We start from the raw sequence: 21,709 nt of genomic DNA, 5'->3' as shown, positions 1-21,709 counted from the left end.
CTGTCAGAGACAGCAAAGGACTTGGAAGAGCAGTTGAACGGAATGGACAGTGTCTTGAAACGAGGATATAAGATGAACATCAACAAAAGCAAAACGAGAATAATGGAATGTAGTCAATTTAAATCGGGTGATGCTGAGGGGATTAGATTAGGAAATGAGACACTTAAAGTAGTATAGGAGTTTTGCTATTTAGGGAGTAAAATAACTGATGATGGTCGAAGTAGAGAGGATATAAAATGTAGACTGGCAATGGCAAGGAAATCGTTTCTGAAGAAGAGAAATTTGTTAACATCGAGTATAGATTTAAGTGTCAGGAAGTCGTTTCTGAAAGTATTTGTATGGAGTGTAGCCATGTATGGAAGTGAAACATGGACGATAACCAGTTTGGACAAGAAGAGAATAGAAGCTTTCGAAATGTGGTGCTACAGAAGAATGCTGAAGATAAGGTGGGTAGATCACGTAACTAATGAGGAGGTATTGAATAGGATTGGGGAGAAGAGAAGTTTGTGGCACAACTTGACTAGAAGAAGGGATCGGTTGGTAGGACATGTTTTGAGGCATCAAGGGATCACAAATTTAGCATTGGAGGGCAGCGTGGAGGGTAAAAATCGTAGAGGGAGACCAAGAGATGAATACACTAAGCAGATTCAGAAGGATGTAGGTTGCAGTAGGTACTGGGAGATGAAGAAGCTTGCACAGGATAGTGTAGCATGGAGAGCTGCATCAAACCAGTCTCAGGACTGAAGACCACAACCACAACAACAACAACAAAAACAACAGTAATGGTTCAAGGTACCCTCGGCCACACACTGTACGGTGGGTTGCTAAGTATGTATGTAGATGTAGAAGTTTCAAAATAACCCATGTTCCACTGCAGAGAGGAAGTTTCATTCGGGAAACCATTCTTTAGGCTGTAGCAACAGGATTTCTCTGCAAGATCTTCCACAAGTTATAGTCCTGAAGTTTGAGAGGGAAGGAGAGGGGTACTGGGAGAAATGAAGCAATTATTGTGACTCGTCAATCTTCCAAAGTGCCGCCGCACAGTTACGCGCGTCCACTACATGCGGTGCTGTCTGCCAAACATGCAGCCGGCCAGCCAGCGGCCGCTAGACTCGGACTCAGTTATGATTTGACTGTTAAAGTGTACACACGTCTTACTCTGTTTACTTGATCTGTGACTTTCATGTACTGCGTCTTCCTTGAAATATATTTGTTCAACTTGAAGTTATAACAACTGGCGACGAGGTAGTGAATTTTCTTTTCCATCATTGACCCACAGGTTTCCATGGCTACTTTAGAGCAACTACTGCAAGGTCTCATAGAACAGCAAATGCTTCTCACAAATGCAATTCGTGATTTCGTCGCGGTATCAAATGCGGGGCGTCTCTCGCCATCGTCCCTCCCTCCTTTTCCTCCTTACGACGAGACGGCTGAAGACTGGTCTGATTACAAAAAACGTCTTCGACAGCACTTCTTGGCACTTCATGACACGGATGAACAAACATGTAAGTCTCTGTTCCTTTCGTGGATTTCACCTCAAATGTATCGGTTGTTGTCGCAATTGGCTCCTTTGAAAGATCCTGCGTCTTTGTCCTTTGCTGAAATGTGCTCCCTTCTGTCCGTCTATTTTCAAAAGCAAACACATGTGGTAGCCTCCCGTGTTGCCTTTGATCGTTGTCAAAAACAACTGATTCAATCCTATCGCCCTTGGGCTGCTGAGCATCACGGCCTCAGTAGAAAGTGTCAATTTGTTACTGAAGTTCACAAAGAATCCTACACCGATTCCATGGTACGGGATGCTATTATCCGATCTCGGCGCCCGATAAAGAAGTTAGACAATGTGCCCTTCAGTTGGGAAATCCGACTCTAGATGAAGTCCTATCCATCGCTCAGTCTTTTGAAATTTCTCGCGCTGCTGGAGGGCAAATAGAGGCATCCGTGTGAGAAAAAAGAGAGAGAGAGAGAGAGAGAGAGAGAGAGAGAGAGTCATGTGTCATCCGTTTGCAAATCCGACCGCATACATGATGTTCATGTTCATGAACATGACGCTGATTCTCATTCTGTGTTGTCTGTTAATTGTACTACTTCCCTTTCAGGGAAGTTATTCCTCACTGTCCAAATACTTGGTTGAGATGTTCGCATGCAGGTGGGTACTGGTTCTGCTGCCACTATCATCAATGCTCAAACGTATCTTCAGTTGGATTCTCCAATCCTGTCACCTGTCACTCGGCAATTACGAAGTTACAATAAACAGAAGATTTCTCTCTTGGGACAATTTGATGCCGAGGTATCTTACAAATCTGTCGTTCGCACTGTTCGCGTATTTGTGGTCGACCATAGTAACGCGGAGAATCTTTTTGGTTTCGATGCCTTTCGCGTTTTTGGGTTCTCCATAGACGATTCTTCAATATCGTCTCTGATGTTATTCCTTACGCTCAATTCAGTTCCTTGTTGATGACATTTTTGTCCCATTTTTCTCCTGGGTTAGGCCGTGCAAACGACTTTGAAGCTCATATCACGCTCAAACCCACTGCTCGGCCTAAGTTTTTTCAGGCTCGGCCCATTCCTGTTGCCCTTCGTGATCAGGTCAAACGGGAGCTGGATCGTCTCACTGCTTCTGGGGTCTTGCTTCCTGTCACTTCCAGTGAGTGGTCCTCTCCTGTTGTTGTTGCTGCTAAGCCAAATGGTGATATTCGTCTCTGAAGCGATTTCAAAGCCACTGTAAATGCTCAATGCCTTATCGACACTTACCCTATGCCTCGACCTGAAGAATTGTTCACTAAACTTGCTGGAGGCCAGTATTTTTCTAAACTTGACCTGTCAGAAGCTTATCATCATCTTCCTCTCGACACTGCTTCCCGGCAGTTTCTTGTCCTTAACACGCCTTTCGTCCTCTATCAATACCAACGATTACCATTCGGGGTTGCCAGCATCCCTGCTCTCTTTCAGCGATTCTTGGAACAATTATTACTCACTGTCCCTGGGTGTATAAATTACCAGGGCGACATTGTTGTCACTGGCTCCACCACTGACGAACATCTCCAAAATCTCCACACACTTTTTCATGTCTTACAGGCTGCCGGTCTTAAGTGTAATCTTCAGAAATCAAAATTTTTTTCAGGCATCTATCACGTACTTGGGGTTTCAACTCTCCCAGGACTGTATTCGTCCACTTCAGCAAACTGTCGCTGCGATCGATGCCCTTCCTCGCCCTACATCTGTTAAGGAACTGCAGGCCTTCTGGGGGAAATAGCATACTATCACAAGTTTTTACCATCTGCTGCTTCGGTGGCTCAGCCGTTGCATCGCCTGTTGCATAAAAACGTGCCTTTTCACTGGTCCGCGTCATGCGATGCAGCTTTCCAGAAATTGAAGACTATGCTGAAACAGGCCCCGTGCCTGGCTACTTATCGACCTGGCCAATATCTTGTTCTTGCCACAGACGCCTCTCAATATGTGATCGGTGCAGTCCTTGTGCACCGTTTTTCTGACGGTTCTGAACAACCCATTGCTTATGCCTTCAAAATGCTCACGGGTGCCCAACAAAAGTATTCTCAAATTGAAAAAGAAGCTTTGGTCATTATTTATGATCTTCATAAGTTTGGTGTTTTTCTCTATGGCTCAAAATTTCATCTTGTTATGGATCACAAACCACTTGTTTCCTTATTCATCCATCAACGTCACTTCCCGACAAGGCTGCACACCGCCTCCAGCGTTGGGCTCTTTACTTGTCTCGTTTCAATTATGAGATTCATTTCTGGCCAACGGCTCAACACACAAATGCTGATGCTCTGTCTCGCCTTCCCATGGGTCCTGATCAGGCATTCGATAGGGACGAACTTTTGTGTTTCCACCTGGACGTTGCCGAGCAGCGGGTTGTGGACGGGTTCCCTATCACCGGGGACCGGCTGCCGGCTGCTATGGGTTCTGATCCTACCCTCTCCCGGGTTTTACACTGTATTCAGAAGGGTTGGTCAGATCGTCCGTCCGCTAAGACTTCTGATCCGTTGCAGAACTACTACGCTTTGCGTTACTGCCTCAGGGCTAGGGATGGTGTTATCCTCCTTTCCACCGAAAATGCTTCACCGCGTGTTGTGGTACCTGCGTCTTTGCGTGCTTCAGTCTTGTGCGTCCTTCACCAAGGGCACTGGGGTGTCTCTCACACAAAATCTCTGGCGCGCCAGCATCGACTCAGAAATCGCACACATGGTCGCTGCCTGTGGCCCTTGTGCGTCACAGGCCGCCGCCCCGAAGTCATCTTTGTCACCATGGCCTTCGCCCGAGAAGCCCTGGGAGCGTATTCATGCTGACTTCGCGGGACCTGTTTTAAGTACCTACTGGCTTCTCGTTATTGACACCTACTCTAACTTTCCTTTCATTGTCCATGGCACGTCGCCTACCACCACGGTAACCACCAATGATCTAGCTCGCATTTTCTCTTTGGAAGGCCTTCCCTCTACTCTTGTCACTGATAATGGTCCGCAATTTGCCTCTTCTGATTTTGCAGATTTTTGTGCCCGTCACGGTGTCATGCATGTCACGGCCCCTCTGTTCCACCCACAGTCAAACGGTGAGGCTGAATGACTGGTCCGCACATTTAAGGCTCAGATGAGGAAAGTCCAGACTTCTTCTGCAGCTGATGATATGCTTCTCAAATTTCTGGCTTCTTACCGTTTCACTCCCACGGGCGACCACAGCCCGGCTGAGCTCTTACATGGCCAACAGCCCCGCTCGCTGCTTCATCTTCTGCAGCCTGCCACCTCCCGGCCGTGGGTGCCTTCGCTTGGCTGGTTCACCGCCGTTGACCTTGTATGGGTATGGGGATACGGCAGGCGGCCAAAATGGAGTCCTGGCCGCATCTTACGACACCGTGGCCAACATCTGTATGAAACCCAGACAGACACGGGTGTTGCAGTGCATCATTCGGACCAGCTTCGGCCTCATGTTCCGGCAAAGCCTGTTCTGGATGCCGCTACACCACCTTCGGCTCTACTTGTAATCTCTCATTCCTCACAATGCAGTCCTCTCACCATCATATCGGTGCCAGCACAAGAACTGATGCCACCAAGAGACATGCCCATGCAGGAACCAGATGTCGGAGCAACTCTACTCGCCTCCTCCTCCTCCTCCGGACGCGGACACATCGCCCATGTCGCCTGTTATAACAAGCAGACTTGCTGCAACGGGCCGATTGGTGCACAGGGCCCCAGCAGATTCGACCCCCACGTCTCCTGTCATCTCGACCTTTTATCATCGGGGACACTTCCGTCCGTACGGGAAGCCTCCTCCTCGAGACCTTATGGCCAGTCAAACAACACCTATGGAGGTTAGCAATCTACAGGCCACCTCCGTCAAGACCTGTGCAACAATTTCAAAGGGGGGAAAAGTGTTGTGACTCGCCAATCTTTCAAAGTGCCGCCGCGCAGTTACGCGCGTCCTCTACATGCGGCGCTGTCTGCCAGTCATGCAGCAGCTGCGCCACCTAAGCGGCCAGTCAGCCAGCGGCCACTAGACTTGGACTCAGTTATGATTTGACTGTTAAAGTGTACACACGTCTTACTCTGTTTACTTGTCTGTGACTTTCATGTATTGTGTCTTCCTTGAAATATATTTGTTCACCTTAAGGTTATAACAGCAATGAGGATGGATTTTAAGTTGTGCCTGAATTCCTCAGTTAGTGCATTCCCCCATGCGAAGGAAGTTTCTCTCAGTTTTAATCTACCAGGAAATTTCAACACAGCACACACTCTAGCAAAGCGAAAGATCTGTTCTGAAAGCAGCCTTTATTAATGCTACTATAAGTGTTGCCTCAGCATGTCATCAAGGATGTACCATAACTGAAAGCCAAAATCTTAAATCCCTATGTTAAATAACTACACAGAGAATATGATAGCTCTGAAAATTATCACATTAAAGTATGCCAGTCACTACCACAACCATGGGTTCCGTGCTACAAAAATCCAGGAGCGGTTATATGCGAGCGTCTTGTCATAATTCCTGAGAATTTGTTTTCCAAACAGCATGAGATAGTGTCCTAATTCTTGTTCATTACAGTTATTTGAAAATATTTTCTTTATATCCTATTGAAAGTGATTCTTTTCATTTGAACATATTGTCATTGTCTTGGAAGACTCACAAGTTGCTTTCCTATGTCTTGAATTTGTATTTGTGCTTTCATATTCTAAGGAACCAAGAGCGAAACTTCATTTAATTTAACTTTTGATAACTGATTACTTGTTTAAAGCTGTTGAGTCAACAGTGGAATAAGATATTATGTGTACAGTGATATTGGAAAGTAATGGAAAAGTTTTTCCCCCCACATTATCTGATGACTGGTTATCATCAAAAATCAATTTTATTCTCTTTTGATTTTGATATGATCTATAGAAATAAAAAATCACCAATATTTTATGTAGCTCAATATTTATTTATGTATTTTAATTACATGTTACATTATTAAGCCAGCAGTCTTCATTTAATGAAAGAGGACCTCATTCATTACTTTTACCTCTGACTTCATCCACTGCATGATGATTAGTAGCAGTAACAGCAATTTTATTTGATTTCACCCTTACGCTATTACTTGTGCTTATTCTGGCTAAATTTAACCTAGTAGTTTAACAGGAAAGCCAGTACTTCAGAAAAAAAACCTGCCACCATCTATGTAATGAAATTAAGAAAGCAGAGTCATTTTTTCCAGAAGTAGCTGCTTCATGGCAAATTTACTGGGTTACATTCACATGGAATAAGTAGAAATAGTATCAAGCAGTATAGTGATAGTTTATTATTAATCTAGTGTATAGACTAAGATTTTAAGAGTGTCCTCTTTCGTTAACCCAAGCCTTGATTCATTTCACATGCCTGAAAGTTCTCCATTTTGGTGTGATGTACGGAGTATCATGCATGGGGTATACAAGATTGTAGGATACCACCTCCAGTGACCCATTGCACCGTGTAGTGTGACCTCATCAAGCTGCTGTGTGTGTGTGGTGATTGCTTTTTTTTTTTGAGCAGAAGTGAAATGTTTTTGTAGAGAGTGCGGTGTATGAAGAGGTGGCATACTCTAGCCATTTAATTGTGCTGTGGTGATGTGTTTGCGAGGTACGCTATTGTCATTTGTTGTGCTACAGTCATCATGATGTGAAACTACGAAATAGCATTGTGGCACAATGGAATATATTGTGTGGAATGTTGTCATATAAAACAGAATATGACATAAAATTTCAACTGTACTGTTAGGTGCCCACATAACAGCCGAGTAATATCAATATTTTTAATTAAATCATGGCAGAAGGTAGGTGGATCATTGTTTATTAATACACTACTGAGCATTAAAATTGCTACACCACGAAGATGACATGCTACAGACATGAAATTTAACCAACAGGAAGATGCTGTGATTTGCAAATCATTAGCTTTTCAGATCATTCACACAAGGTTGGGGCCGGTGGCGACACCTACAACGTGCTGACATGAGGAAAGTTTCCAACCAATTTCTCATACACAAATAGCATTTGACCAGCGCTGCCTGGTGAAACGTTGTTCTGATGCCTCACGTAAGGACGAGAAATGCATACCATCACATTTACGACTTTGATAAAGGTCGGATTGTAGCCTATCGCGATTGCATTTTATCGTATCTCGACATTGCTGCTCGCGTTGGTCGAGATCCAATGACTGTTAGCAGAATATGGAATCGGTGGGTTCATGAGGGTAATACGGAATGCCGTGCTGGATCCCAACGGCCTCGTATCACTAGCAGTCGAGATGACAGGCATCTTATCCACATGGCTGTAACAGATCGTGCAGCCACATCTCGCTCCCTGAGTCAACAGATGGGGATGTTTGCAAGACAACATCCATCTGCATGAACAGTTCGACGACTTTTTCAGCAGCATGGACTATCAGCTCGGAGACAATGGCTACGGTTACCCTTGACGCTGCATCACAGACAGGAGTGCCTGCGATGATGTACTCAACGATGAACCTGGGTGCACGAATGGCAAAACGTCATTTTTTCGACTGAATCCAGGTTCTGTTTAGAGCATCATGATGGTCACATTCGTGTTTGACGACATCACGGTGAACGTACATTGGAAGCGTGTATTCGTCATCGCCATACTGGCGTATCACCCGGCATGATGGTATGGGGTGCCATTGATTACACGTCTCGGTCACCTCTTGTTCGCATTGACGGCACTTTGAACAGTCAAAGTTACATTTCAGATGTGTTACAACCAATGGCTCTACCCTTCATTCGATCTCTGCGAAACCCTACATTTCAGCTGGATAATGCACGACCGCATGTTGCAGGTCCTGTACGGGCCTTTCTGGATACAGAAAATGTTTGACTGCTGCCCTGGCCAGCACATTCTCCAGATGTCTCAGCAATTGAAAACATCTGGTCAATGGTGGCCAAGCAACTAGCTTGTCACAATACGCCAGTCACTACTCTTGATGAACTGTGGTATCGTGTTAAAGCTGCATGGGCAGCTGTACCTACACACGCCATCCAAGCTCTGTTTGACTCAATGCCCAGGTGTATCAACGCCGTTATTACGGCCAGAGGTGGTTGTTCTGGGTACTGATTTCTCGGGATCTATACACCCAAACTGCGTGAAAATGTAATCACATGTCAGTTCCAGTATATTATATTTGTCCAATGAATACCCGTTTATCATCTGCATTTCTTCTTGGTGTAGCAATTTTAATTGCCAGTAGTGTATGTCTAAAGTGCGACTATTATGAACATTAATCCACCTACCTCCTTCCATGTTTTAATTAAAAACACTGATCCCCTATCCATCTCCTATGATATAATTAAAAACACTGAACCACCTACCTTCTCCTAAAATTTAATTAAAAGGCATTGCTCCACTTATGACATTCATCGAAAACTATTTTCTCGTGGATTCCACAGTCTTGTGCTAACCGACTCCTCATTTGTCATGTTCACTTCCCATCATCCATGGCACATTCAGTTACTAACTGCAACATTAAAGTTGCCAATACCGTAACTGCGTTGAGCTATAAAAGTGGACTGGAGATCGAGATACCAGCTTTTGAAGTTGTGGAAAGTGGGGGAGGGAGGGGGATGGTGTTACACACATTGGTATCATGGTCTAGGATTGAGGTATACTGGTGAAATGGAGACTGGGATGCCAGCTTTTTAGTTGTGGGTGGGTGGGGTGGCGGGGGGAGGGGGGGGGGGGAAGGGAGGTATCCCATACTCTCTTCATCATAAGAATAAACCTGATGTAAACATTACGCCATGTATTATTCTGTGTTTACTTGAATCTCTTGTTTCGCATGGAGCGGAAGCCAAGCTTTGGCCAGTACAGTCAAGTACGATCACAAGGATACGTTTTATGCTGTGTTACACGCACATAGGTGAAGCGATAACGCAGGACAACAGCTTTACTGACTCATTAAACTTGGACAGCACTGGCCAGCCAGCAGTCCAACTAACCTGCAATGATGTGAGCAGTTGTAGTTCAGACATAAACGATACCCGAAAAGAAACAATATAGCCTTGAATGTCATTTAAGTTTTAAAGGGAATGAAATAATATTCGGCACAACTACTGTGCGCTTCTTGGGTGACCAGACAGAAAGTATAAAATGCTGTTGTTCCTACCTGACAAAGTATTCTAATTACAAACTAGTGAGATGAAAATTCCCAACTTAGGTAATTTTCCTGAGTAAGCTACGAGCGATGCAAAAGCATACTGCAGGTATTTCACCATACTGGTGAATACTGAAGCCACTGAAGGTATTAACTGCAGTCAGTCGTCTGGTAATCTCTTAGCTCCTTTCTTATCCGAATTTGAGAAAAACATTTCATTTCTGGAACTGCCATCTGCTACGTTGATAACAAGTCGATCAACAACAGAATCGACGAAGCCATTAAAGTGCCGCATTTTCTCCTCTTCTTTCACGACCTGCCATTCTACACCCCCACCCCCCACCAGTGTTCGGTGTGACGTGAAAAAGCTGCAGGCGTTAGTTCCAGTATGTCTGGCAGCTTAACTATCTTGTTATTTCTGAGGCCGAATCCCTTAACTTGGCTCCAGATCAGTTCTGTTGGGTTCATATCATAATGGTACAGTGGCAAATGTAAAAGGTAGTATTTGTATGGTGTGCTTGATGCTGTGAAAATGATTGTTTTTCAAGTTTTTACACAACTTATCTACATCTGTGGTATAAAACAATGTTGTTGTTGTTGTGGTCTTCAGTCCTGAATCATACAGTAAAGCTGCATGTCCTTGGGAGAAATTACGGCTGTAGTTTCCCCTTGCTTTCAGCCGTATAAAACAATACACACATCCAAATAAAGAGTATTTGGTTTTTCATTTTTGCCTTAAAAAAATTAAACTTATGTTTTCTTAATTTAAGCAACCTTTATTAATGTTCTTTCATAAATTATCGATAATTAAGAATTTATATTTGAAATTAAAACAGGAATTTTGCATTCAATATGTAGTTAGAAACATGAAGACATGCATTATTCATAAAAAATTATGAGATGCAGGTATTTCATATTGAACGAGAAAAAAATGACTGAGGCGAGACTTGTACCACCAAACCATAGTGTGTTGTTACCAATCTATAGTCTGTCGGTAAACTGAAAATCGAGCAAGCGAGTCCCCACTCTGCCTACCCAGATATGTCATAGGGCGCTTCTACAGGCTGTTTCACAATGTAGTACCGTCCCTGCTGTGGCACGCGCTTTAAACCTGTGGCGATGCTGTGTACAAATACGTCTAGGCTGCGTTTATTTTTAGACAAATGCATTAAGACCATAAGGAAAACAAAAAACAATAGCTTCCTCCAAAACACAACATTATAGATTAAATAATACTAACATAAGAACGGAAGTCAGGATTATACTACAAACACAGAACCAAATGCCTGTTCATGTGAATGTATGTTACTCTATTGCTATTTGTAAAACGAACGCCATATAATGCAATCAGTCTGTAGAATTTAAGGCTTGTTCTTATGTTGTGTTTCTACTAAAAGGTAGAAGTTTTCTTTGAAGAACTGCACTGAAACTTAACAATTCTTCCAACACGAAGAGTGTTTAAAAAGTAAGCAGAAACTTATAATTTTGTGTGTTGTATTAGTCTGATTTGCACTACTTTTTTGTCACTGTCTTCATAAACATGCCTCAAAAGTATGTGTACAATGTTACGCATATTGGGTATTTACTCTGTTGTCTGCTGTCAGAAAGGTTACATGTGTTTTGGTACCATACAAATAAATTAAGAGAATCTGTATTAAATATTGTTATAAGAATGGAATAAATTTTGTTATAAGAATGGAATAAAGTGTATGAAATTTTTAGAAATGGTAAATATTGCTTTTGGTGAGCCTGTTATGAGTAAACCAAGGGCAGACAAGTGGTATAAGCATTTCAAAGCAGGCCTTAAAAGACAGCAGTTTTACAAGCATGGATGAGATTAAAAATGCACAATTAAGAGACCTATAAACTATCCCGAAGAAACAGTTCCTAAAGTGTTCCGAGAATTGGAAAAAGCACTGGCATAATTGTATATAATGTAATATATATTTTGAAGAGGATAAAATTGCTGTAGATTAAAAAATAAAGTTCTTACCAAAAAAATAAAAATTAATATGTGAATGCACCTCGTATGTCAAGCTTTTTGCTTAGAAGTCCAGAATCTGTGCACATGTTTCGAAGGAAATTTCAGCAGTGTTTAGAATAGCTATTGCACACATGTTTTAAGCAATATGTCTTCAAATCGATGAATAGTGACCGAGATTTAGTGTTCCATAAGCATCAAAGGTTTTACATGATTTTGAAATTGTCTATAACGATGGGTTTCCTCCCAAAATTATTAATTTTCCTTCGTGGCGATTCCAATAAACCGTGCGGCTTTTTTTTCTGTTCCTTACTTATGCGTCCTATTGGGTGAGGCAGACGTTTCCATAAATTGCAGTCCTTTGATTGGGACTGGTAACATTAGCCAACAGTTCCTTTTGGGTCGCCTCTTTAATACATGCTGTAATAACATAAGAGACGATCGAACGCTCGTTACTCTGCAAATACGTCCACTTCTTCGTATTCTACACATTTTCTTGCAATACTAGACAATTATCCATCACTTCCGGATATCGAAGTATATCAATAAGTATACAAAGTTAACTCACCGGCACTGGCAACTAAGATCTCACGAGCAGAAACAACATATATCACCGCACGCCCATCTACAACGCTAGACAGACGATGGGCAACAGATTTTGGGTGCCCCTGTAGGCCGGTGGCAGCATTCTTCAGGGAAAGGCCACTTCCCCCACCAAAAGCGCTGCTCGCTCATGAGTTTACAGACAGACTATAATACGCTACCGATTCTGCTATACATGCAATGTGTATTTGTGTCTCAACTATATCTAATACATTCCCTCAAGAAACTTCAAAGCCAATTATTACCGTAAATTTATGAAAAACATTAACAACAACCTACTTCTCAGCACTTTTTAACTGTGTTCCACATGTGTCTTTCATTATGGAAAAGAAAGCAGCCTTGACCATTTTCATGTTACGTATTAACAGTGCGACAATCAGAGCACAACAGTGCTGCGGCTGTGACTGTAGATAATTTTTGCAATAAAAATTACATAGCTGAAGTGTGATTAAGAAAAAATTGATGGCTGTTAATACCTTTGAATATCTTAAGAGTTTTATTTAATGTAACTTAGTAATAATATATCTAATACATAAGTAGGACCTACTTCCAAAGTGTAACACCACCAGGGTACTAGTGCTGCGGCTTCTGCCCATTCACTGTGTTTGTTTACATCAGGTTTATTCTTATGATGAACGGAGTATAGTCTAGGATTGGGCAATATAGGTTAAATGGAGATTGGAATACCACGATCTCGTGGTGCATTTTGTATAATTTTTTGGGTTTTATTTTTGGCATTTTTGTGTGGTTTTCCCCCATGGTTGTCACAGTTATTTCACTGGATTTAGTCTGTGTATTGGTTTGCTTGGTAATTTTATTTCTGTGGGTGTTATGATCAATGTTTTGATCATCATGCTAGATTCACTCGAAACAGAAGTTTTGAGCATGGTGACATCTCTGGCCGAAGTGTACACATGCAATCCCAGTCTCCAGTAATCTTGATGGATGGATGGATTCATTGTAATGACATTATTTGGTACTAGTTCCATAATTTAAAAAAATTGCTATCATTACTGCACCAAGAAACTTCATGTTCCTATCTGTTTAGCACATCATGAAGTCACAAATAGCTTTCTGCACACAATCATGGAACAAGAGCAGCCTGTTTGGAATTATATTTATCACGGAAAACCACACAAAACAATTCAAAACAGAATTTTATATTAGGTATCAAAGTTGTAGAACATTTGCCCAAGGAGCTAATAGAGAACTACAGGACATTTATTTAAAACATCAAAGCCTAACGTCAAAGCCTGCCTCTTAAATAATGTACACTATACACTTAAAAGTTTTCTTAGTGAACTCACAGAGGGAATACTACTACTACTACTACTACTACTAGTTTTGAGCATGGTGACATCACTACTACTACTACAACTAATAATAATAATAATAATAATAATAATAATAATAATAATAAGAAGAAGAAGAAGAATACTAATAATAATACATTAATTGGTTATCACTTGTGCGTAATACTGATGGGTCATAATTTTTCTGTGTACAAGTCTCTAATCATAAGCATATGACAAATCGGTTTTTCAAACAGGCAGAAAAACAGACATGAAACTAACAGATGTGTCAGCACAGTTGTGGTCCTAAAGACTTCTGCAAATGTGTAATGTAAGTGCAGTGAAAAGTTTGGAGAAATTAAATGAACAGTGTATAACTATTCTTCTTGCTAATAAGCTAAGGTGTTCCAAGTAAGTACCAACATAACAGAACTGAACATTGGGTACGACTGAATGACGCAGTGTTTTCATTAAGTCTCCGGCATCAGATTTGGGAGGCTGAAGGATCATGCCGCGCCTAGCCATCCTGAATAAAGTTTTCATATGTGTGTGGGCTAGTGCCTTCAACAAGTTCATGGCTGCCTACCTATCCTCTTCTCATTAAATACACGTGGATTCTCGTATGTTGGTATATATGACCTACATTTTCCTTGTATTAAGCTGGCAGCTCCCATGCACTGTTTTGTCCCTGTAACTGGTTTCAACCAGGCAGTGTGCATCTTCAGACTGTAGGTACAAGCTGCAAGTATTTTACATTTTGCCAAAATACGAAACACAATCAGTGAGTCACTTTTCTTCAAGTGACAAACAAATCTTTATGAAGCCAAGGAGCACAATTGCATGCTTGAGCTGAGCCCATATACAGACAGAAGAGTACACACATTTAACACAAAACTGTACAAATTAATAATAAAAGAAATGTCAGTACTCACACTTGTGCAGAAGTCGTAATGTCGGTATCCATGGACCTTCCCGGTGCCGGAAAAACAGCAGCTCACCAGAAGTATTGACCAATATTTCTATGTGGTCATGGCTAAATAAAAATAGCACAACTAATAAGGAAAAATCAATTATTTTTATGAGAAAATACAAGTTTTGAAATTGCCTATGATATAAGCATTCCTAGACAACTGAGAATCAAAATGAAGCAATGCATAAAGCTCTCTCTCTCTCTCTCTCTCTCTCTCTCTCTCTCTATCTCTCTCTATCTCTCTCTCCCCCCCCCCCCTCTCTGCATACCCCCATTTCCTCATACCACTCTGACTTCCTCGGGGTTCTCTTTGTAGGCTAGTACAACTTTATTGGCACTTTCACTTGAACCAATCTGACAAGGTGTGCAAAAGTACAGATTGAGAGAAAGAGCTTAACTTTACTGGGGATAGAGACACATGAAAGAAATTATGCAATATTTAAAAATAAAGAGGAGAAATCTCATGATAAAATTATAAAGGAACACAAGGATACAAAGAAACCACAAATGAAGGAAAGTAAACAGTCGGAGATAGTATATAAGGTTGAAAATTTAGTGTGTGCAATGAAGTATGTCAACAAAAGAAGAATTGGGAATGGAAACATGGAATACTGAAAAATGAGACGTTAAAGTTTCAAAATAAATATTACCCTAGCATCCGGATGACACTGAAAAAGGACGGAATATACATGTGATACAAAGCTGTTGAGCTAATGAAAAGAACTGTTGAACGTAGCCCTACATAGATTTACACTACTGCCTTACTAACTATTATTTTTTGGGGTAGAAAAGTTTCAGTAGTGACAAACAGATGGCATCTAGGTTCAAAATGTACACTGGATACACTAGTCAATGAACATGTGCTTAATATTTACCAAATCATCTAGTCAATATCCAAAAGTTTGTTGCAGACATACACCCAATATTGCATGTAACATACACTACAGGGTTAAATTTGTTACTATTCAAGCTATACCATGAAATGATGACAAATCCATGTTCATCATCAAATTCTACAAATTTCGCTCCTTAACTTACGGCATAACACTCGACATAAATGAGAAACCCTGCTTGTATAAAACCAATGATCGTTGTAAGACTGTCACCACTCACCTCAGTTGATCAAAGCAAGCATAGCGAAGAAACAACAAATTACAAAAAAAAAAAGAAGGTTGTATAAAAACGCGAGTTGAATCAAATAGTCTATTACCCACTAACTGTTTCTTTAAGTATTTTCATTACCTGTACGAAAATGCCACAAGTAATTGACAACAGACCACAAATTGCAATAGTTATTATACTTATGCTTTCACTCTATATATTTAATTCTGTATTCTGAACGCGATGGAAAAAAAATTTGACGGTGTAGGATGCAGGAAACAAATTCTGACAAAATTTGTAATAATTCATTTCTAAATGCTAATACATATCAACTGTACTGGAAACTGCAAGCCAACTGGGAGCACCGTTACTCAAGTGACCTAACTGTCATGCAGCAATATATTACGCCTTCTCTAAACGCATAACAAATCACAATGTACGCGTCACAAACAGTTACCGTTGAACTTTCGTGTTTACGACTGTTAATGCTACTTCCTTCTATAATCAACGAATCTCAAGCCTATGATTATATATAGTATTGGTCACTTGGATTTTAAGTTTGAAGAGTAAATGTGCCTGAGATTACAAGCTGAAATTCACAACAACGGAAGGCAGGTAGATAAGTAGTTACCTTACATTTATTCTCGATTTATCACGCCTACAAAATTTCTAGAATGACGATTGTAACCACGCAGCAAATTTTGTGTAAGAACATACCATTTGACAATCCGATATGTATCCTTCTTTGGAAGGACCGAGTCAACGTAATTCTCCAGGTATGGATACTGATCTACGAGCTTTGTTCTGATCCCTTTTTGTACGGATGATTTGAGCTGTTGCACTCCCGTCACGCTTTCTTTCTCGTCGAATCTGAAAATGGAGACATGGAACATTTACACACACAATGAAGAAGAGAGAATTTTGAGCAGTGATCGCAATGCATAAACTATGCTAATGAATATAGTTATTTATCAGAAATAGCAGTCGATCTCCCTCACTTTTTAAACATGTTTCGAATCTCCACTTCATACACCACACAGGCACACACACACACACAATGATTATATTTCGTTGGTTAATTTACTCTTGTAATGCAGGTTATCCAACTATGCCTGCACTGACTTTCAATGTTAGATTCAATTGTACTTCATATAAAGTTTTAATTTTGTATAACTTTTCTACTCATATAGCAGTAAATATAAATTTCTGCATTTACGATCCTAAAACCTACTCTGTGAGTGGAGAACTGGTTTTCTGTTCTATTTCAGATACAATGTTATGGAAAGGTTGGTTTACTGTTGTACTGTTAACAGCTGAAAAGCAGAACAACAAACTTCAGCAGTGGACCAATGCGACTTGCTTCTGCACGTGGTAAGTGTACTGTAGTGACTGTATAGTGCGAACGTTGAAAATCGTCATCGTTAGACACAACTATTTAGAGTTTTGTAATGACTGATACAACTGAGGTAGTCATAACAAGTGATGGTTCAGGTCAGTTGTGGAACGCTTGTGTATGGGATCCCAACAACGGAACTTCGTTAATGTATTATAAAGGTGGCGGTGTCTCAGCGCCCCATACGCTTTGTCTTTTGGGAAATGATTATTTGTTATCGGCTGACAACGCAAGACCACTCATACATGCGTGGCCACTTAATAGCCAAGAAACAATAAATTTGGGCACTGGAAGGATGTTGTGTTCAGGCTGTGTAAACGCATTGGCTGTCTCTCCCAATGCTCAGTACTGTGCTGCAGGAATAGCTGAGAGACTCCATATCTGGCAGATAGCATCAGGACGGCTTATGGCAGTGGCAAATCGTCACTTCCAGGATATCACATGTTTAAAGTTTACTGATGACGGTACACACATTGTTACTGGCGGAGAAGACTGCAGAGTAATTGTGTGGCCTCTCGCTTACTTGATTTCCCAGTTCGCCAATGAAATGTACTCGGTGCCAGGAGAAGCAGAACCACGATACACCTTCTTTGATCATAGCCTGCCGGTCAAAGACGTTTTCATTGGTCCAGGAGGCATGAGAGCTCTGCTAGTGTCTGTGTCTTTTGATCGAACATGTAAAATATATGACCTGGCATCAGGTAAATTGTTGTTGTCTTTATTATTTGATGCACCACTAACAGCTGTAACTGTTGATGGTACGGACTCTGTTGTTTTTGTTGGAACTAATAGTGGAAAGATTCAGGAATTCAATATCAGCCATCCTCCTCGAGATGTGCACCATGTAGTTAACGAAACACCAAAAAAGTTTGTTGGACATGATAAAATGATTACCTGTCTGTCATCGTCAATTGGTGGTCGGACACTGCTCTCAAGTTCAACAGACATGAAAGTCATCGTGTGGGACATTCCAAGTGGACAATGCAAAAGGGTGTTGCAACATAAGGGGCCTGTGTACAATGCTTTTTTTACCATTTGCCCAAAACAAATGTTTATAGAAGACTGGAAACCTACTGTTGTATTGAATGGGTTTCAAAAATCCGTTGACAGTGAAAACAAATGCATTGAAATTATGAATAAGGTGGATTTATGTGAATCGCCCACATTGTTCGACGCAGTACCTATGGTTGCAGTAGCAGAAGCAGGTAGCATAAAAGGTGAAGTAATAGCTCTAAAAAAAATTAATAAAGACCTATATACGTTTGCTATCAACAAACTGTTGGATACTGCATCACTTGAAAGTAGCACAGGAAATAATGGTGACTCTATTAATAGAGGTATTAAAAAGAAAAGTATGAAGAGAAGACGGCAAGATGAAAAATAACAACATTCTCTTATTGAAACTTAAGTGCTTTATGTGCCTATTTCATTGTTATTGTTTCATGAAGTGGTGTAATTTTAAGACTGAATATTAGCCCTAAGGTGTAAAAATGTCTTAAACTTCCATAAATACCAGACTGTTACCTTTATGCCCAGTAGTGCTTCGCTCATTGACTGTAACAACCAGCTCATTTGTGATCTGTTGTTTCTCTTTTTACATACATAGATAAATATATATATGAAAGTGCAAGAATCAAAACTAAAAGTGAAATATATATATGTATGTATATCCTTGATTTTTGTATTTGTCTTTCAGTAAATGTCACAAAAAGATTAACCAGTCAAATATTGCAAGTTGTGTTTGCCTGAACTGCACTGCATTTGGTGTCCTTTAATATCCTTATGCCTTGTGACACTTAGAATTACATTGACAGTGTCATCAGTTAAATGATGTGCAATCAGAGCACAATAGGAAAGTAATAAGGACTGTATTGATGTTCTATGTCTGAAAGTTCTATGTCTGAATGACTATGCAACAGTAGATCAATGTATTATCAAAAATCAGTGATGCTGCTAGAACAAAAGGGAAACTGTTGAAATAAGTATTGGAACCATCTGACATCTTGAGTTATTGTGACAACTTATCTGTAGTGCAGCCCGAGGTCTAGGTTAGTTCGGACAGTGACTATTTGGTTGTGCGCTGGCAAACTTTAGGGATATGAAAGTAGAAAATCTAGTTGAGGTAACAGATTGATGGGTAGCGAAGACTAATTTTTACGTTCATGCTATATTGAAAAATGCAGGGGAGGGGAATGCTTAAGGGTTCTGTGCATAGTGTAACTTCAGTTGTCCCATTCCCCCACCCCCTCTCTGCACATCCTTTGAAATACTGATTGTGGTGAGAGTATGAGGCCTAGGTTAGTGTGGAAGAGGATAGTTTGTCTGTGAGTTGGTGAAGCTGATGAATGTGAATGCCAAATAGAGGTTGTGATAAAAGATTGACCTGCAGCAGATCCATATATGTCTACATTTGTGCTATTACTATACAGGTAATGCTTCAAATAGGAGCAGTTCTAATCCGAGTGCTTTGACTCTGTGGGATGTTGGTTGGCAACATTGCTGTTTATATAATAAATGTAGGGTAGTTTTAGGAAATCAAGGGAAGACAATGAATTCTGAGTGCCAATATTCAAACCATTTGACACTATTCAGAGGTCATTCATGGTTATGTTGGAGTTGTGAAAGATTTCTTTTGACTCCCTGCCACCACAGTTTTAATACTTTCCTATGTGTTCAAAAATATAATACAAAAGTAAGTTACAGTATTTCAGTTATTTCCCACTGCATGTAGTTTGACATGGCATTTGCTCTCTGTCCCTCTTATTGGCTGAGAAATTTATTTAGTGACATAGCTGAATAAAGAACAGTTGTGTTGGTGACTATTGTGGAGCAATCTGAAGTCTAGGCTGGATTGGAAAGTGACAGTTTACTTGTGAGTTGGCAAAACCAACAAATGTGATGCTGTGAGAATAACTATAATTCTTGTTGCAACAAACATTTCATGCAGAATGTATTTCTCTCTCTTCCCCCCCCCCCCCCCCTCCCCCCCACCTTTTTGTCATGGCATGATGACTAGTGGTAGTAGTTGTGATGTCGAAATAGTTATTTTCACGAAGTACCTTGCCACTATTATTTGTTGTGGGGAATATCTTGCAAACTTTTCTGACTATTACTATTGTTTTTCCAAATATTTTGCATTCAGTGACTACATTGACATCAAAATCTGGCACAATTACTTAAAATCTTTGCTACAAAACACATTTTCAGCTGACCTCATATTGGGTACTTACAACCAGCCGTTTACATGCCCCCTTGTTTTCTCTTCACATCTTACAGGAAGCTGCGCCAATGTTGCTTCACAAAACACACAAATATTTACATTGTCATTGATCGAGACTAATACCGGGTCGACAGAAGCGTCCGATCCAACGCGTCGGCTTTGACCCGTGACGTAAGGGTGTTGTTGTGTGTGACGTCATGAAGGCGCGGAGTTTGGTTTGAGTGTGGCTGTCTCCAGTTCTGTTTTATCTTATTTTATTTACTTTTCTGATCTGTTCGTTCTATCTCATGAGATTTTTTTTTTTTTAATTTAAAAACACTTATTACTTATTTTAATTATCTGTTTCCTCGAAATTCTGTTTTAGTTTATTATATTTATCTTTCTGATCTGTTCGTTCTATCCCATGAGATTTTTTTTTTTTAAAAGACAAAAAACACTAATCAGCTACTGAAACATCTTTATCTTATAAGGGTTGCAGGGGTTACGACCCGTGGGGAGGTGGGTGGGTATTCATGCATGGCTGTCTTCACTTACACGTTGTAGCTACGCAAGGCGATTATTGACAAACATGTTTCAAAGAAGGCCTGCTACAGATTGTTAAAGTGACTTAAGCTTTCTCTTTGTGTGTAGCGAGTGTAATGTAATTATCAGAGTCCTTCACCATCAAAATGACAAGTCCGATTGGTAACAGTAAAATTGAAATGTTTTGTAATATGATCTTGAACTGTTCCTGTAGTCTTAAATCTGAAGACCGGTTTGATGCATCTTTCCATTCTAGTTTATACTTTGCAAATCTCTACTTCTGTAAATAACTACTGCAACCTATAGCCACATGCTCTGCTTGCTGTAGTCAAGCTTTCGTCTCCTTGTACAATTTTTACCTTTCAGACATCCATCAATGTCATATGGTGTGTCCCCTCAGCATGTCACTTCCTTTGGTCATGTGCCTTAAAGCTCTTTTCTCATCAGTACTTCATTACTTGATCTACCCATCTGATCTTAAGTGTTCTTCTGTTACACCACATTTCAAAAGTGTCTATTCTTCTCTTGCCTTTACTGTTTATTGTCCATGTTTCACTTCCTTGTAGGTTCAGCTAGAAGTACTAAAGCAAAAGGAGGACATTCACATCTATGGACATGTTACCACTTCATGAAACTCGGTGTATGGTTTCATTAGTATAGTAAGCTTTAGTCACATATCTTTCTTTCCTTCAGTGTTTGTCCCATCTATAGTAAGTCCACTCACAGTGGGCGTTTGTCCGTCTCTGATTTGACAGTTGTTCTTATTATAATTTTGTGACCAGATGCCCTACCTGACATTACAAACATATGCCATCCTCAGAGAGTAAATTCCTCTGTGTCACGCGCCCAGTGAAAGCTGATCTGTGGGTGTGTCTTCATGTTTTACCTGGTCTTTATTGGAAATTATGATATTGAGATGGAGTACTATCTAAGAACTGTGCTCAGCCTGGGTGGTGTATCGGAGAATGTTTTTATATCAGCACGCAAATTCATTCAGGGTCTG

The 21,709-nt window shown here is 40.6% G+C and overlaps 3 protein-coding genes across 4 annotated transcripts in view; 2 read left to right on the top strand and 1 right to left on the bottom strand.

Annotated features, from left to right (window-relative positions):
* Positions 1 to 16,716, bottom strand: part of LOC124804611 (malignant T-cell-amplified sequence 1 homolog) — an 86,476-nt gene extending 69,760 nt beyond the window's left edge. Inside the window, exons 1-3 of the mRNA XM_047264809.1 lie at positions 16,570 to 16,716; positions 16,289 to 16,441; positions 14,433 to 14,533 (exon numbers count right to left, since the gene is read on the bottom strand). Of these exons, the coding sequence (XP_047120765.1) occupies positions 14,433 to 14,533; positions 16,289 to 16,441; positions 16,570 to 16,580 (265 nt within the window). The 5' untranslated portion in view covers positions 16,581 to 16,716. The remainder of the gene's footprint in view (positions 1 to 14,432; positions 14,534 to 16,288; positions 16,442 to 16,569) is intronic.
* Positions 16,717 to 16,857: 141 nt separating this feature from the next.
* The window catches only part of LOC124804608 (RNA-binding protein 41-like), a 57,028-nt gene continuing 52,176 nt past the window's right edge, over positions 16,858 to 21,709 (top strand). Inside the window, exon 1 of one of the 2 annotated variants that reach the window (XM_047264806.1) lies at positions 16,858 to 16,942. The gene's annotated coding sequence lies outside the window, so the exon portion shown is untranslated. The remainder of the gene's footprint in view (positions 16,943 to 21,709) is intronic. The other variant, XM_047264807.1, reaches the window with a different exon arrangement.
* Positions 16,926 to 18,679, top strand: LOC124804609 (WD repeat-containing protein 18). The gene has a single exon (XM_047264808.1). The coding sequence runs from the start codon at positions 17,020 to 17,022 to the stop codon at positions 18,346 to 18,348; it is 1,329 nt and encodes a 442-aa protein (XP_047120764.1). The 5' UTR covers positions 16,926 to 17,019; the 3' UTR covers positions 18,349 to 18,679.

The sequence above is a fragment of the Schistocerca piceifrons genome, chromosome 7, assembly GCF_021461385.2.
Source record: "Schistocerca piceifrons isolate TAMUIC-IGC-003096 chromosome 7, iqSchPice1.1, whole genome shotgun sequence".
In the NCBI taxonomy this organism is placed as follows: Eukaryota; Metazoa; Arthropoda; class Insecta; order Orthoptera; family Acrididae; genus Schistocerca; species Schistocerca piceifrons.
Note: the sequence above shows the minus strand (reverse complement) of the source record. Positions and strands in the feature narration are given on the sequence as shown.

Excerpts from the sequence above, each read along its gene's own strand:
- LOC124804609 (XM_047264808.1), top strand. The coding sequence starts at position 17,020 with ATGACTGATACAACTGAGGTAGTCATAACAAGTGATGGTTCAGGTCAG.